The following is a 13,891-nucleotide window of genomic DNA, read 5'->3' as shown; positions in this document are numbered from 1 at the left end:
AGCACAATAAGTAACTGACACGTGGCATTTTTTGGTTGACTTTTAGCTAAAATTTAGGGACCTCCGTATAATTAGTCAAAAAAAATTCCCCTAAACTTTATAGGGAGATTCCTAAACTTTAATCAAAAGTCAGCAAAAAAAGTCATATGCCAATTACTTAATGGGCTAATGTGCAACGTTAGCAATCCATTAAAAGAAAACGGAATTTTTAAATGCAGTGGCAATTCGTACAATTATCTCATTTAGAGTGACTAAATTGAAAAAAAATTGGAGTGACCAAAATAGGATTGACCCTTTTTTAGAGTGGCCATGGGTGTATTTTACCCTAAATTTTAATATATATAATATAAAATAAGTTACAACTTAACTTGTATAACCGTTGCGTATACCATCTTTGAAGGGGCAGTTTAGTTTCACTTACAAGCACAACCAAACAAAAACAATTTAAGGGTACACTTGACCGTGAATCCCACACCATTAATTACTAGTTTTTAGTAAGTTTTAAACAGAGACCCAGAACCAGAAATAGCTCAAACCAAGTGAACAAAAGCCAAGAAAAAGGTTTCCAAAGTCCTTTTGTTTGTACTTTAAGAGTGAAGTTTGTGATTTTGGTTGAGAAGATGAAGGAGAGAAGCGAGAGTGGTGGTGGAGGGTACGTAAGAGCTGATCAGATAGATTTGAAGAGCTTGGATGAGCAACTTCAAAGGCATCACAGTAGAGCATGGTCGTTGGAGAATAACAGGAATGGGAAAGAGGAAGGTGGGTTTGGCATCGGCGGACGTGTTGGTGGGCCAAGCAACACTGTAAGAAGACAAGAATGGGAGATTGATCCTTCTAAGCTTATCATCAAAAGTGTCATTGCTCGTGGTACTTTTGGTACTGTTCACCGTGGTATTTATGATGGCCAAGATGTTGCTGGTATTTCACTTCTTCCTCCCATTTTTCTCTTCAGCATATATGGCTGAGTCTTGTTGTTTAAAACACTAAGCTTTCCACAAAATGACATTTTTTCTTCTTGTTGATCTAGAAACTAAAGCTTGTCACTCGTTTCTCTCTGAGAAACCTATTTTGAAATGAACTTTCTATGCATGATAAAATGTTACATAGGTATGTGCATTATGTTTATGCCTTCCTGATTTGAAGGTCAAACAGTCCAAAATTTAAGCGTGTTTTGTAGCTTTTAAGTGTTAGTGAATCTAATATTTTAATGTTTCTATGTTCTTCAGCTTCTGTCTTGTTAATTTTTATTGCAACTATTCCATTTATGTTGAGGAAAAATGCAGGTGAAGGGGAAACGAAATCAAAACTTTGAAACTTCCATTTTAATAAGTTTTTTCCCCCTTGTTAATAGTAAGCAACAAGAAAGATCTATATGTTTGGGTTTATGAGATGGGAAATAATTCAGAAATGTAGTAAACAAATCTTTCTGATTTTCACAAAGTAGTTTGTGATCAAAGCTTGTGGATCTAACTCCTGGAAATCCGTGATTCATGGGAGTTTTTCTTTTTAGGTGGAAGTTAGTTGCACTGCTGCAGTGACTTAAATGATGTTAATTCTTTATTTATTTATTATCTCTAAACTTTCATGTGTCTTTATTTATTGTTGCTATGCACCCATCTTTTATGTCTACTTTTTGGAGATAAAAAAGCTACAACATTAAAAGAGCCTCTCTCATTGACATTACCAAAAGCTGCCAAATGGACCTTATCTCATCTACTAGAAAAAAAAAAAACACCCAAGGGTGTAGGTAGTGGCCCTGAGCCCCTGACCCCCCTCTTGTACTCCAAAATTTTATGGATTTTTCATGTCAAAAAGTGATAAAAGAACTTAATTTTTGATCCTTAAAAGAATTTATAATTTAATTTTCTTTTATGTTTACCCCTAAATTACCACCCAAGTATTCTTCTATGAGCTTACATGGACTTAACTGTTGCATTAATCCATGAAGATATTTGGGACCCATATTTGATTGATCGTGGGAACAATTTCTTTGGTATTTCTTTCATGATTCTCTGTTGTTTTTAATGTAAAATTATGTTTGGAAAATAGAATGAGAAGTTTAACTTTTGCTTTTGTATTTTCTAAATGTTTGTTTCTTGTATCAATGCTTAGTTAAACTTCTCGACTGGGGAGAAGAGGGCCATAGATCAGAGGCGGAAATAGCTACACTTAGAGCAGCTTTTACACAAGAAGTTGTTGTATGGCACAAGCTTGATCATCCTAATGTAACAAAGGTATTCTTTCTTACATTACCTTTCTCATGTTTTCCCTTTATTTTTCGACATCTCTAAAATATAGAAAGTAGCAAACCAGTATGTTACCCTGGCTCTTCGTTTTTCTTGAAATAACTGTCTTTGACACTCATGTTTGAACATGCCTGTGTCGAGCACATACACATCCTACACTCATATCCAAGCCCAAATAATATAAAACCCACTATGATAAGCGTAAATGAAAAACATAAGTATATTCAATATTTTAAAAGTTTTTCCATGAGAGTTTATGCAGTGATGTATACCTCCATCACCATGTCCAAATTTATGTCATACACATTCTAAAAGAAAAATATAAGAGTCCGAACAACTTAACTTATTTCATCTACTTGGTTGTTTAGACTTAAGAGCATAAACATTTAGTAATTTTTTTCTCAAGGGTTGAAGCAACACCAAGTTCTAACAAGTTTAGGAATTTTATTTCCCTCAAATTCTCTTGAATTTAGGATATTACCATCTCTTATTCTACTCATTTATGTAGGTCAACTTACTAATTAGGATGTTGACAAATGAGGGTATTATTGAATATCTTACGCTGACTGGAATAATTACAATGAATTATGGGCATTTGGTCATTACAACGTCTGAGGCCAGTCAAAGGCTCATTAAATGATTACTATGCTACTCTAACACGATTCAAGTGTCAGATATGGATGTGTCATATAATTTCTAGTTTTTTTCATGCATTTGAAGGATCTTTGCAGGGTTATATTTTTTATACCCATGACAGGGTATAAGTTGGATATTGATACTTCAAGCAAAATGAAGACTCAAAGTAACATAAGGTGATTATATTCATGTTTAATCTGTGTGTTAAATATCTCATGCAGTTTATAGGGGCGACAATGGGGTCATCAGAGCTGAACTTACAAACGGAAAATGGTCATATAGGCATGCCAAGTAATGTTTGTTGTGTTGTTGTTGAATATTGTCCTGGGGGTGCACTAAAATCTTACCTGATAAAGAATCGGAGGAGGAAGTTGGCCTTTAAAGTAGTTGTTCAGTTGGCACTCGATCTTGCACGAGGGTCAGATTCCAGAGCCTTATCGATATCGATTTTATTCTTATAAATCTACAAATATATGGATCATATTCAGTGTGTATATTGTAGTGAACATTAAGTTCCCAGATCATTTTGTGTAAACATTTGTTGTTTGATGTACTTTGTTAGGTTGAGTTATCTTCACTCTAAGAAGATTGTCCATAGAGATGTCAAAACTGAAAACATGCTTCTGGACAAGACACGGACTCTGAAAATTGCTGATTTTGGTGTTGCCCGACTAGAGGCATCGAATCCAAATGACATGACTGGAGAGACTGGAACACTTGGTTACATGGCACCAGAGGTATACTTACAGCCAATATGCTTTCTTTGAGATTTGCAGTTATTCTAGCTTGTGAATGGCTTGTTTTGGATTACGGTTTCCTCAAGATTTTAAAAGGGATTTTGAACTTTTCTAATTTGAATTTATGGACTGAGGGAAACGTGTATCATATATGAAAGAATATGTTACTCTAACTCAGATGAGTGTTGGACTTGAGTGATGGATATAAATACTTAAAGAAAAATGAGAAGTCGGGCAATATAAATGGCAGCAAGATAGTTCAGGCTTTTTTATTTCTTCCTTGAATTATCAAAATGCAGGGTCTTCAAGCTGAATTATGGGCAAGATGGTTAACCATAAACCGTAGAAACTATTTAATTTTCTTTTAGGTGTTTGGACTGGGGAGGGGAAAAGAAGAAAAATAATTTAGGTCGAGTTTTGCTATTTTTGTGTTCTCAAAACTTTATATTCATGCGGACATTGTTAATTTAGCTATGGTTGAATGGAGATTATATGCCAATTACTTTTCAGCATTATCTAATCTTTACGATCTTACATTGATGAATTTTGAGATTCGAGCAGGTCCTTAATGGCAATCCTTACAATAGAAAGTGTGATGTGTATAGTTTTGGTATATGTTTGTGGGAGATATACTGCTGTGACATGCCATATCCAGATCTTAGCTTCTCAGAAGTCACATCTGCTGTTGTCCGCCAGGTAAATTAGTCTATCCATAATAATTTTCTTGGCTGCAAAAACCTGTATCAGGTAAGAGTGCCGGATATGGATATGTGTCCAGGTATGTTTAATTATTTTTTTTCCCTAAGTTATTCCATGTATTTGAAGGGTTCTTGGATAGCTATATACTGCACCTATATCTAGATACATGTCAAACACGTATACTAAAAATGAGAGTCGGAGCAACAAAGGAACAAACTATAAACTGGGATGATTCTATGACAATCGGACGTTATATTACCTGGACTTCTTATTTTCTAGAGTACTCGGATATGGGTATAAAAGTATGATCATACAAATTTATACAAAGACTGAAAAAATTAAACATTACCTGAATTCGATACCATTCCGAGTGTGGATAACATAGCTCATGGGAATACTCCTTTGTACTTTTTTCCTACTCCTGAAAGTTATAAAGATATTTGAGAAATTATCTAAAAGCTAAAAGACGGATGATGACATTAAACTTTTTAAACTACAGAATCTGAGGCCAGAGATTCCTCGTTGCTGTCCAAGTTCGCTTGCAAATGTGATGAAAAGATGCTGGGATGCAAACCCCGACAGACGGCCAGAGATGGATGAAGTGGTGTCAATGTTAGAGGGTATAGACACATCCAAGGGAGGAGGGATGATCCCACATGATCAACCTCAGGGTTGTTTGTGTTTTAGGAGATATAGGGGACCTTGACATTTTTATCCTTTCCCCATTGACTTGAATTAAAAGAAGCTTTCAGGGATAGTTCCAATTTATTAATATTATATATATAGGAGGGACTCTGGTGTTTATTATTTAGTAAAAAATCTTTGATGTGTAGTTCCTCCATCCCAACTTCCAGTAATCCAGCCTCCACGGTCCTCTGGTTCAGCTAATCATGTGATAATCAAGTGCCTTGTGTTGACACCAGCGGCAGGCAATAAAATTGATAATATATACACACATATTTATATACATATTAGAGGACAAAAGTACTTAATGATGACAATGAATAATAACACTCTTGAATATTATATTTGAATCTGTTTTAAATTTGATCCGAACAGTAGTAGTGTTAGATATCCACATCTATTATTTGGATTATCTTTGTTAATACAAATATTATTGGATATCAGATATAATTTTCTTTCCACGGTTCAACCCTTTTTATATATCCTCCTATTTTTCAACTCTACCAAACACACCAAAAAAGTTAAGAGTTTAACATTAACATTCACAATTGCCAATCCATGGAATGGTTCACTCACAAACATTCTAACTCATGATAAATACATTTGCCACCAAAAAGAAAAATTGAAATCAATCCCAGAACAGCAAGATGCAATAAAACATTCAAACAGGTAAGATTTGAAGTTTGCACATCTTTCCCTACTCCTGAATTTAGGAACAAAATTTCGAGGTCCTAATCGACACAATAACAAATATGGTCATATCCTTACTTCAATGCCTTCCTTCAACAAGTGTGCTTTTACAGACTGAATGGGCACCTAAAACCCAATGAACCGAAGGAATGTAATCAAAATTTAATCTCATTCATCAAACTGGAAAACCCTGAAACTGTAAAAAAAATTAAATAATTACCTCCTTCCGATGGAAAATGCCAGCAGCAAGAGCAGCTGATGCATTTGTTTTCATGAATACCTCTGAGAAGTGTTCAACAGCACCAGCACCGCTACTTGCAATTACAGGGATGCTGACAGCATCAGATATCAGCTTTATTAAATCAATATCAAACCCTTTTCCTTGACCTGTAAAGTCAGCAAGTAGGCATTAAAACAAACATAAGAAGAATAAACCAAATCTCTACCAGGTTAAACAGAATATCACAAGTATATAATAATACATCTCCTACCATTTAATCAGAGAAAAGCTGGCATACTCAATAGCATATTGTCAATAGCACTTAACCACTGGTTGTAAATGTAAATAAAAGACTCTTGACATAATTTTTAAAACAGAGAGTGATTATCTGAAATGTTAATGTTGTGTTGTCAACAATTACTTATTAAGGCGAATTATGAGTGACGAGGAAGTTGTTTATACCGTCGCAATCAATGCAGTTCAATAGTATTTCTCCAGCTCCCAGTTCTTCAACAACTTTCGCAAGCTCGTAAGCTCCAATTGATCGCCCTTCTCGCCCACCATTAACCTTAGGAACATAAAGCCATTTAAACTACACGTAAATTAAAAGACTTTTGAAATATATGCAACAAACTAATGATTATTTAATCATTATGTATTGTTTATAAACATATTAAGCAACTAAACAATCTCCAGGAATGTAACGTGATTCATGTTGCTACAGTTAAAATGCAAAATGATAATATTTTATCTGGGTGTATGGTTGAGGCAGGCAGTGGCTATTGTGATTCAAAGGATAAATTCTCAATTTCTTGGTTTTTAGTATTTGGATACCATTAAAGACAACATTTCAGGTGCAGTACAAAATGACATGTAAGGTTTGCATGTTGAGCTTTGCAAGATATTTCTTTGTTGGTGTGCTTGAACTTGCACTTGAACCATAGAATAGTGTCAGTTTGTGCGTACCTTAGATGCTATTGTTCGTTATAGCATTGCATTATTTAGTTTGCACCTTCAAGCTAATTGCCTTTTCCTATCTCGGCATTTCTTTTGTTATTCTTGCACATTCAGATTTCACTGAATATTCAGGATTTTATATGATCATCACAAGCTTAACACATAGGCCTACATTTTTTCTTTTTCTTTCTTTCCCTCGACTCTCTTCATTCTTCACTGTGTTAAGACTTCTCATTTTCCTGAAAGTGTCTAACACATATTCAAATATGGGTATGGGGTGTGATCTTCCAGATGTTCGGTGGAACATAGAACAAAGAGAGATTACTTGTGTTGGACACATCTTATCAGACATTTATCCCTGAGCCTGATTAACATAGTTTCTCCATGCTCATGGTCAAGATCTGATCTGATGCCACATCTTCATGTGTTTTCTGTCTTCCTTTTTCTTATCCTCTTTTAAGGGCTACTTAAGCCAATGGTCGCCCACTGATCGGCAAAAACATAATTGTGATGACGTGAATGGGTATAAGATGCATTTGAATCCTAGGTTTTAAGTACGCTTTTTGATTGGTTATTAGTGTTTGATGAGCTTTTTTTGGTTTTACAAGAGGTATTTGCTTGCTTTGAATAAGATTTAATTTTTATGATTGGTTAATGCATACATCTAGTTTAAAAAGTTCGTCTAGATAAATGCTTTATCAAAGATCATGCAAAAAGGTAGGGAGCAAGGAAACTTACCGTACACTGATACCAAGCATATTCTTCTCCATTTGGACCTAAACACAAGAAAAGACATATTCTAATCAACGATTCTTGTGAAATCTAAAAAAAGGGTAAACATTCTCCGGAAATGTCTCTAGAAATTTTTTTATCTTCTGTTCACACACAGCAAGATTTTCAATGGAAAAAATGCAAACTCTCAGACAATGGTAAAACCATAAACAGTAAAATCCTTATTACCTGGTTTTGGGACCCGTATAGTCTTGAACTGCACATCATTAGGACCTTGAACATACACCCTACGAGGATCAATGCTTACAACCACTGCCTGTCAAATAAATATTCAATTAACTCAAAAAAATTCACTCTGGATAGTGCATATGTAATCAAGTGGCCAAAATGATAAATCAAAATTTGGCTTACAAGTAATAGCAAAAATTAGCAACATGGGTATAGGGTATGTATAACCTTCGAAAGATCCTCTATTTGGACACGAGTATGTATTTGACACACCCGAGTCGGGTAATATGGTTTAGAACTCTCATAAAACCATCTACAACTTGTAAGTTTTCATTTGTTCTTTAACATTTATTTTTCCTCTAATTTTTTTTTTGTCATTTTATGGCAAATGACAAGTAACAAGCAGGAAAAACTTCAGAATGAGACCATGGAAGATTAACAAAATATACATGGATGCATATTTGTGTCAGTGCCAACACATCAAAAACAAGACCAGCAATCACCTGATTTCCATAAACTTTAGAAATTTGTTCTAAGCTGCTCTTTCCTGTCTTTACCTGAAACAAGCATTTGCAGAACTATTAGTAGTTACACCTATGCTTGTATAACCATCTTAACTTCACATGTTATAAGTTGTAAAGTTTTAATGAGGTTGTATTGCATACTTTGGTTTTTATATATTCTTCTGCTGCATAAACTGCATCACTTCCAATGGATATTTTATCAGCCCCGGACCTAAAATACTCTGAAGCAACTTCCAAACTAGAATAGTACCTGAAAATCAATATACATTTATATACAAAATTGGGCCAGTTAATTACACAAAGATCACTGAAACCATTATCAGGAAATGCTTCATAAATCATTTGAACAGAGATTAAGTCTTAATTGTAAGATACATGAAAACTAGATTACTGTAGAAAATAGAGGCAGACCTTCCATTTGCATCAGTAAAATCCCGTATACCACCTCCAACTGTTAGTGGGACAAAAACATTTTCTGATGTGTGCCTTAATACCTGCAAAGCATGGAAATCGATATAAATATCCGTATTTTAAATATATAAACACTAAAGAATAAATGAAAAATGCTATGTCAAAATATGTTTATAATTAAAAGTGAAAAACCTGCAACATTGGTAAATCGCCTAATGGGAAATCACGGAATCCAGTAATGTTCAAAAAGCTGACCTGAATTTTGAAATACAGAAGAATCAATAATTCAAAGTATAAAAGAAACTCCAGAGAGGCTAAATGACTACTGATATTGCAATATAAACAGAAAATCAAAGCTATAAATACCTCATCGGCCCCATCTTGGTAATACTGTCCAGCAAGCTCTACTGGCTTACCAAGGTTTCTCACCTATAAAGTTTTTGATGAGTTAAAACAGCATCCAAATCCAAGTATTAATCTATAGGAGATCAAGAAGAAAACTATCAAACAAACATAATTTAACTCTAATATGCTCTCATATCTAAGGGCACATCCATTTTTGTCATTTATGGTATCATGATGCATTGGTAGGCAAAATTAAAAATTTAATTTAGGCCTCCACCAATCCAAAACTAAGATCAACGAGATCATGGAATTAGAGCAATGTATGATCTCTCACTCACCTCATTCTCTTTTGTCTGCTCTCTTACATCATATTGGTCTCCTTTGGTTACAACAAGATCCCCTTTATCATTTGTTCTAACATCAAGACAAGCGATCACCTGAATGAAACAATATCTCAGGTAAGAGCCATATGAACCACAAAATCAAACAGAAAATGTCAATAGTTCTATCTAGAGCTATGTAATTAAAATCTATCCAAAAGTGAAGCAGGTGCATAGAAAATAAAATCAAGAAAAACATGCAAAATAGTTCGAGATTCAGAAGCTATTACCCTCTTAGCAAGTTTTGAAGCTTTCCCCTGAGTAGGCTTCTGAGTCAAGCAAATCATTCAGATTGTTAAATGGATGAGTAAAGGTTGATAAAAATTGCTAGATGAATTAAACCAATGACACAAAGACTACCTTTGACCCTTGTGATTTTGGATTTAGGAACCTTCTCAATACAGAAAGACCAACATCTGAAACAATTTTATCAATGAACCAATTGTCAATGAACAGGTAAGCTCTTATTGTCTGACATTTGTTCATGACAACAACAAGGAGGAGGAGGAGGAGGAGGAGAAACTTGTTCAACAATCAGATGGACCAAATAATTACGTTGGAAAAAATATGAACCAACTTCCTAAGTCAGGACAAACACCTTAAAAATTCTGCTTTTGATGATCGTCATGTACTCATGTTGATATCATAAATAGGATTATATTATTATTATTTCACACAAACACAGAAACCTAGGAGATGCCAATCTTAAAGGGAAACATTGTTAAATAGAGATATGCATGTGAACAAGCCATTCCCAGGCCAACAAGAAGAAACTTGCACAATATGAAATTTGAAACATGCAATGAAAAAATAACTACTAAGAGCACAAATATCTTGCCTCCACTCTTCTCTGGATGGAACTGAACTGCATGCACATTTCCCCTTCTAATAGATGCTATAAAATCATCACCGTAATTGCATGTAGATGAAACCCATTCTTTATTATCATTGGACTACAAAGAAAATGAGAAAATAGGTTACCAAAGATCACGAGGTATGATTATTAGTAGCTTTTGCAATAGGCACATTAATGAGCAAGTGTTACAAAATAATGACGAGGCAGACAAAAAAGAGAATACTGGCATGGCACGATAAGAGTGAACAAAGTAGACATGGCGATCTCCAATGTCGTCCAAAATTTCAGAGTCTTTTGCAATTTGCAAGGCATTCCAGCCAATATGGGGCACTCTAAAACCATTCAAAGAGTTAAACCGCCCAACCACACCAGGGATCAAGCCGAGACCATTCACTGAAACAAATGCACCATGGAATCAAGCTGAAAAGTTAAAAACTAGAAAATAAATGAAAACATACTACAAAGAAAATATCCGAAATTTTTTCATTTGCAAAAGGAAGACTAATTGTTTTTCCTTTTTTTTCCTGCCGATCCTTCTTCTTCATGTACTACATAATCTAACATAACATACATCCAGGAAAGTAGTCATGACATATTTTCTACCAGTGCAGAAACTTTATCAAGTCCTAATCATTAAAATCATATATACATAGGTCTTTCAAAATTTTACAAAAAAAATGGAGTTGTTTGAAAATTGACCTGGTCCATTCTCTTCACTAGAGTCAAAAAGCAGTTGAAGTCCAAGACAAATGCCTAGAAATGGGCGATCGTTTTCTATATGGGTACATAGTGCTTCAGCCATCCTGCAGAAAATGACAAATGGAAACTTCTAAGCTGACAATTTTCACTAAGTTATTAAAATTGATTTAAATAAAAGAGATAATTAGTTATCATTAAAAAGTTTGTACGAATAAAATTTTCAGTCAACTACAAAGTGGTATATGTTCGAATTTTTCTTTGAATTTTATTAGTGATACTAAATAGATTAATTGCAGTTTTACAAGCCACTGGCAAAATAATATAAAGACACATGGTTTGCCAATCAACTTTCAAAAGCTCAAGGATCATCCAATCAGATTTGATCTCTGAATAGTTATATATCTCTAGTTACAATAATTTGTAAGGGAAGAAAAGTAAAAAAAGAACAAGTTACTAGAGAACTCTCTCACTTATCACTACAAAAGGAGTGTCCCCAAAGCCATTTGACACACGCAACTAAGAAAAATAATTAAAGAATCGAAATCACTGAAAAGTACACAAATTCAAGGATGATGATCAGAATAAGGCCTTTATAACTCCCACAACAAATCCAACAGAATTGGAAAAGAAGAAGATACTGATAAAAATTCTGCAGAGCTCCCACAAGAAAACAGAAGCAAGTTCTAAAGAATGCAGTCTCTAAAAGGAAGACCAAATTCTCTAGAGCTCCCACAATAAATTGCTTTCTCATTTTGCCCGACTAATAAGATCAAATCACTTTATTCAAGAAAAAAGTCATAAAGACCTTTGAAACAAGCTTCTAGAAAACAAGGAGAAAAAGAATTTTCTTATTCAAGAATTTGCAAAGATTATGATCATATTTCTAATTAGTAAAATTTATTATTTTGACCTCAGCTTCTTTCCACCTTGATTTCAACTCAAAATTTATATGCACAAGACAACTGGAGTAAAAGAAATGCGAATATCAGTATCATGACAACTGAAATTATCAACCATTTCTAAGCTTAGACCTATGATCTAAGATAGCCATATGATTCTGGTTTTTGACAATTTTCTTAACTGAATCCTTCAAATAGATGAAGTAAAAAAGAAGAAGAGACAAAACCCTGAAGCCTCATACATAGGTTTCTTAGAAATCAGCCTAAAGTTCTTTACATAGCACGTTCACGGACCAAGAAGTATGCTAATGCAAGAAATTTTCTAATATTAGTTCTTCCACGTCCAAAATCCATGCATGGACAAATAGTTCGAATAGTAAGTTAAAATGACCAAAAAGGAACTGCTCTCAATAATTATTTTCATAAACAAAAGTAATAAAAACTAATACCCGGTCTTGGTCAATACATCCATGGCAGAAGCAAATGCCCCGACACCAGGAAAGATAAGGCGGTCTGCGTTCAAAATGTCTTTTGGAGTTCGCACCTACATTTGAATTCAAAAGAAATAACACACCTATTACTTATTATGCATACTTCTTTGAAATGCAATTGAAACTAAATTGATACAAATCATAACATTCTTAAAATCATGCCACCACATACTTCATACAGAGGAAAAAAGAAAATTATAACAAAAACTCCCTATGAAATTTCATTTTTGTAGGAAATAGTTAGTAATGCTTAGCAAATTTCATTCGTGTATGTATCCAATATGAGTATACTAAGTTCTTTTCCAAGTCTTTGAATATATTGGAGGAATCATACCCTATACCCATGTCTATATGTGATTGTAATACATGAGTACTTTAGGAAAAGTGTGTATCGGACATGAAGATCACAAGAACAATCAAAATGAAACAATCTTTTTTATAGTTCAGCACCTCTGTTTCTACTCTCTATCTAATAAAATTTTTATATTAGATTCTTATTCTAAATATAGACGCTACTCTAACAAAATTGAATGTAAACATTTAATCAATCTGAATAAAGTCTTGAACTTTTCAATAAATAAAAATAGTAATCAATTACAGAAAAAGAAAAGTAAGCTAAAATGACTTACATCCTCTATCTCGTAGCCAAGATATCGAATCGCATTCCTTACACTCCTAACATTTCCAGCTCCATAATCAAGCAACGTCACAACCGAACCTAAAAGAAAACCAATTTTTTTTTAAATAGCACTTGGAGAACTAGAACTAGAACTATCGCCAAATTCATGAAAGGAAGTACCAGAACTGGAACCAGATGAAGCGCGGATTACAAGTTTTCTAGGAGATTTTGATTTTAGAGTATTGTTGTGATAGTTTTGGCGGAGTGTTATGATAGAAGATTGCGAAAGAGAAAATGACAATGATTTTGACGCGGAGCTCGTAAAGGAAGCACATGCCACCCCCTCCATTGCAGAAAAGTGCACTTCAGCAAAGCAACTGTTTATGAATTGTTTAAGGCCTTGGAGGTGTTGAATTGAAATACAAATTGACCGTGTCTACAACACCATCTTCAGGTAAGTGAAGATGTTTGCAGGAGAAATTTCGAGGAAGCGGCCGTCAAAGAAGACTCCAATGGCGGCAGCGGCAGCGGTGGCCGAGATTTTTTTATGTTTTCCTTTTGGGAGGACGGCGATTGACGGTGAGGGAGTTCTTTGAGGTCCACGAGCGGAAAAAAGGAGCAAAGGAGGAGTTAATTTTAGGGTTAAACTTGGGTTTGTCGTTTTATCGGAAAGCTGTGAAAGTTTAAGTGGCTAAAAACAAGATCCAGTCATTTTGGAAACAGTTGAGTTGGTAGATTATTCGATTAGAGTTAAAAAAAAAAATTAACTCGTTATTGCCTACCGAGAGAACAACGATGCTGTGGCTGCGAAAAGAATGGGATTTAACTCAGGTGCTAT

At 34.4% G+C, this 13,891-nt stretch overlaps 2 protein-coding genes across 3 annotated transcripts; one reads left to right on the top strand and one right to left on the bottom strand.

Moving 5' to 3' along the window:
- The first annotated feature begins 390 nt into the window (after window positions 1-390).
- Window positions 391-5,153, top strand: LOC105802445 (serine/threonine-protein kinase STY13). Of its 2 annotated transcripts, none has more exons than XM_012634088.2 (6): window positions 391-918; window positions 2,113-2,234; window positions 3,104-3,300; window positions 3,445-3,619; window positions 4,181-4,315; window positions 4,818-5,153. In XM_012634088.2, the coding sequence occupies exons 1-6, from the start codon at window positions 621-623 to the stop codon at window positions 5,022-5,024; spliced, it is 1,134 nt and encodes a 377-aa protein (XP_012489542.1). In that variant the 5' UTR covers window positions 391-620; the 3' UTR covers window positions 5,025-5,153. The 2 variants fall into 2 exon arrangements, with proteins under 2 accessions (XP_012489542.1, XP_012489544.1); XM_012634090.2 differs by lacking the exon at window positions 391-918 and adding an exon at window positions 1,698-1,993.
- A 367-nt stretch (window positions 5,154-5,520) lies between these two features.
- On the bottom strand, window positions 5,521-13,880 carry LOC105802444 (imidazole glycerol phosphate synthase hisHF, chloroplastic). The gene is made up of 19 exons (XM_012634087.2): window positions 13,234-13,880; window positions 13,064-13,152; window positions 12,393-12,487; window positions 11,045-11,148; window positions 10,569-10,738; window positions 10,328-10,442; window positions 9,850-9,905; window positions 9,720-9,758; window positions 9,448-9,546; window positions 9,131-9,193; window positions 8,957-9,019; window positions 8,765-8,847; window positions 8,495-8,603; window positions 8,333-8,386; window positions 7,830-7,917; window positions 7,608-7,645; window positions 6,375-6,480; window positions 5,913-6,079; window positions 5,521-5,818 (listed from the first exon to the last, which is right to left on the bottom strand). The coding sequence occupies exons 1-19, from the start codon at window positions 13,400-13,402 to the stop codon at window positions 5,759-5,761; spliced, it is 1,767 nt and encodes a 588-aa protein (XP_012489541.1). The 5' UTR covers window positions 13,403-13,880; the 3' UTR covers window positions 5,521-5,758.
- Between the last annotated feature and the right edge of the window lie 11 nt (window positions 13,881-13,891).

The sequence above is a fragment of the Gossypium raimondii genome, chromosome 11 (assembly GCF_025698545.1).
Source record: "Gossypium raimondii isolate GPD5lz chromosome 11, ASM2569854v1, whole genome shotgun sequence".
In the NCBI taxonomy this organism is placed as follows: domain Eukaryota; kingdom Viridiplantae; phylum Streptophyta; class Magnoliopsida; order Malvales; family Malvaceae; genus Gossypium; species Gossypium raimondii.
The sequence above is the reverse complement of the archived record's forward strand: the minus strand, read 5'-3'. Positions and strand labels throughout refer to the sequence as shown.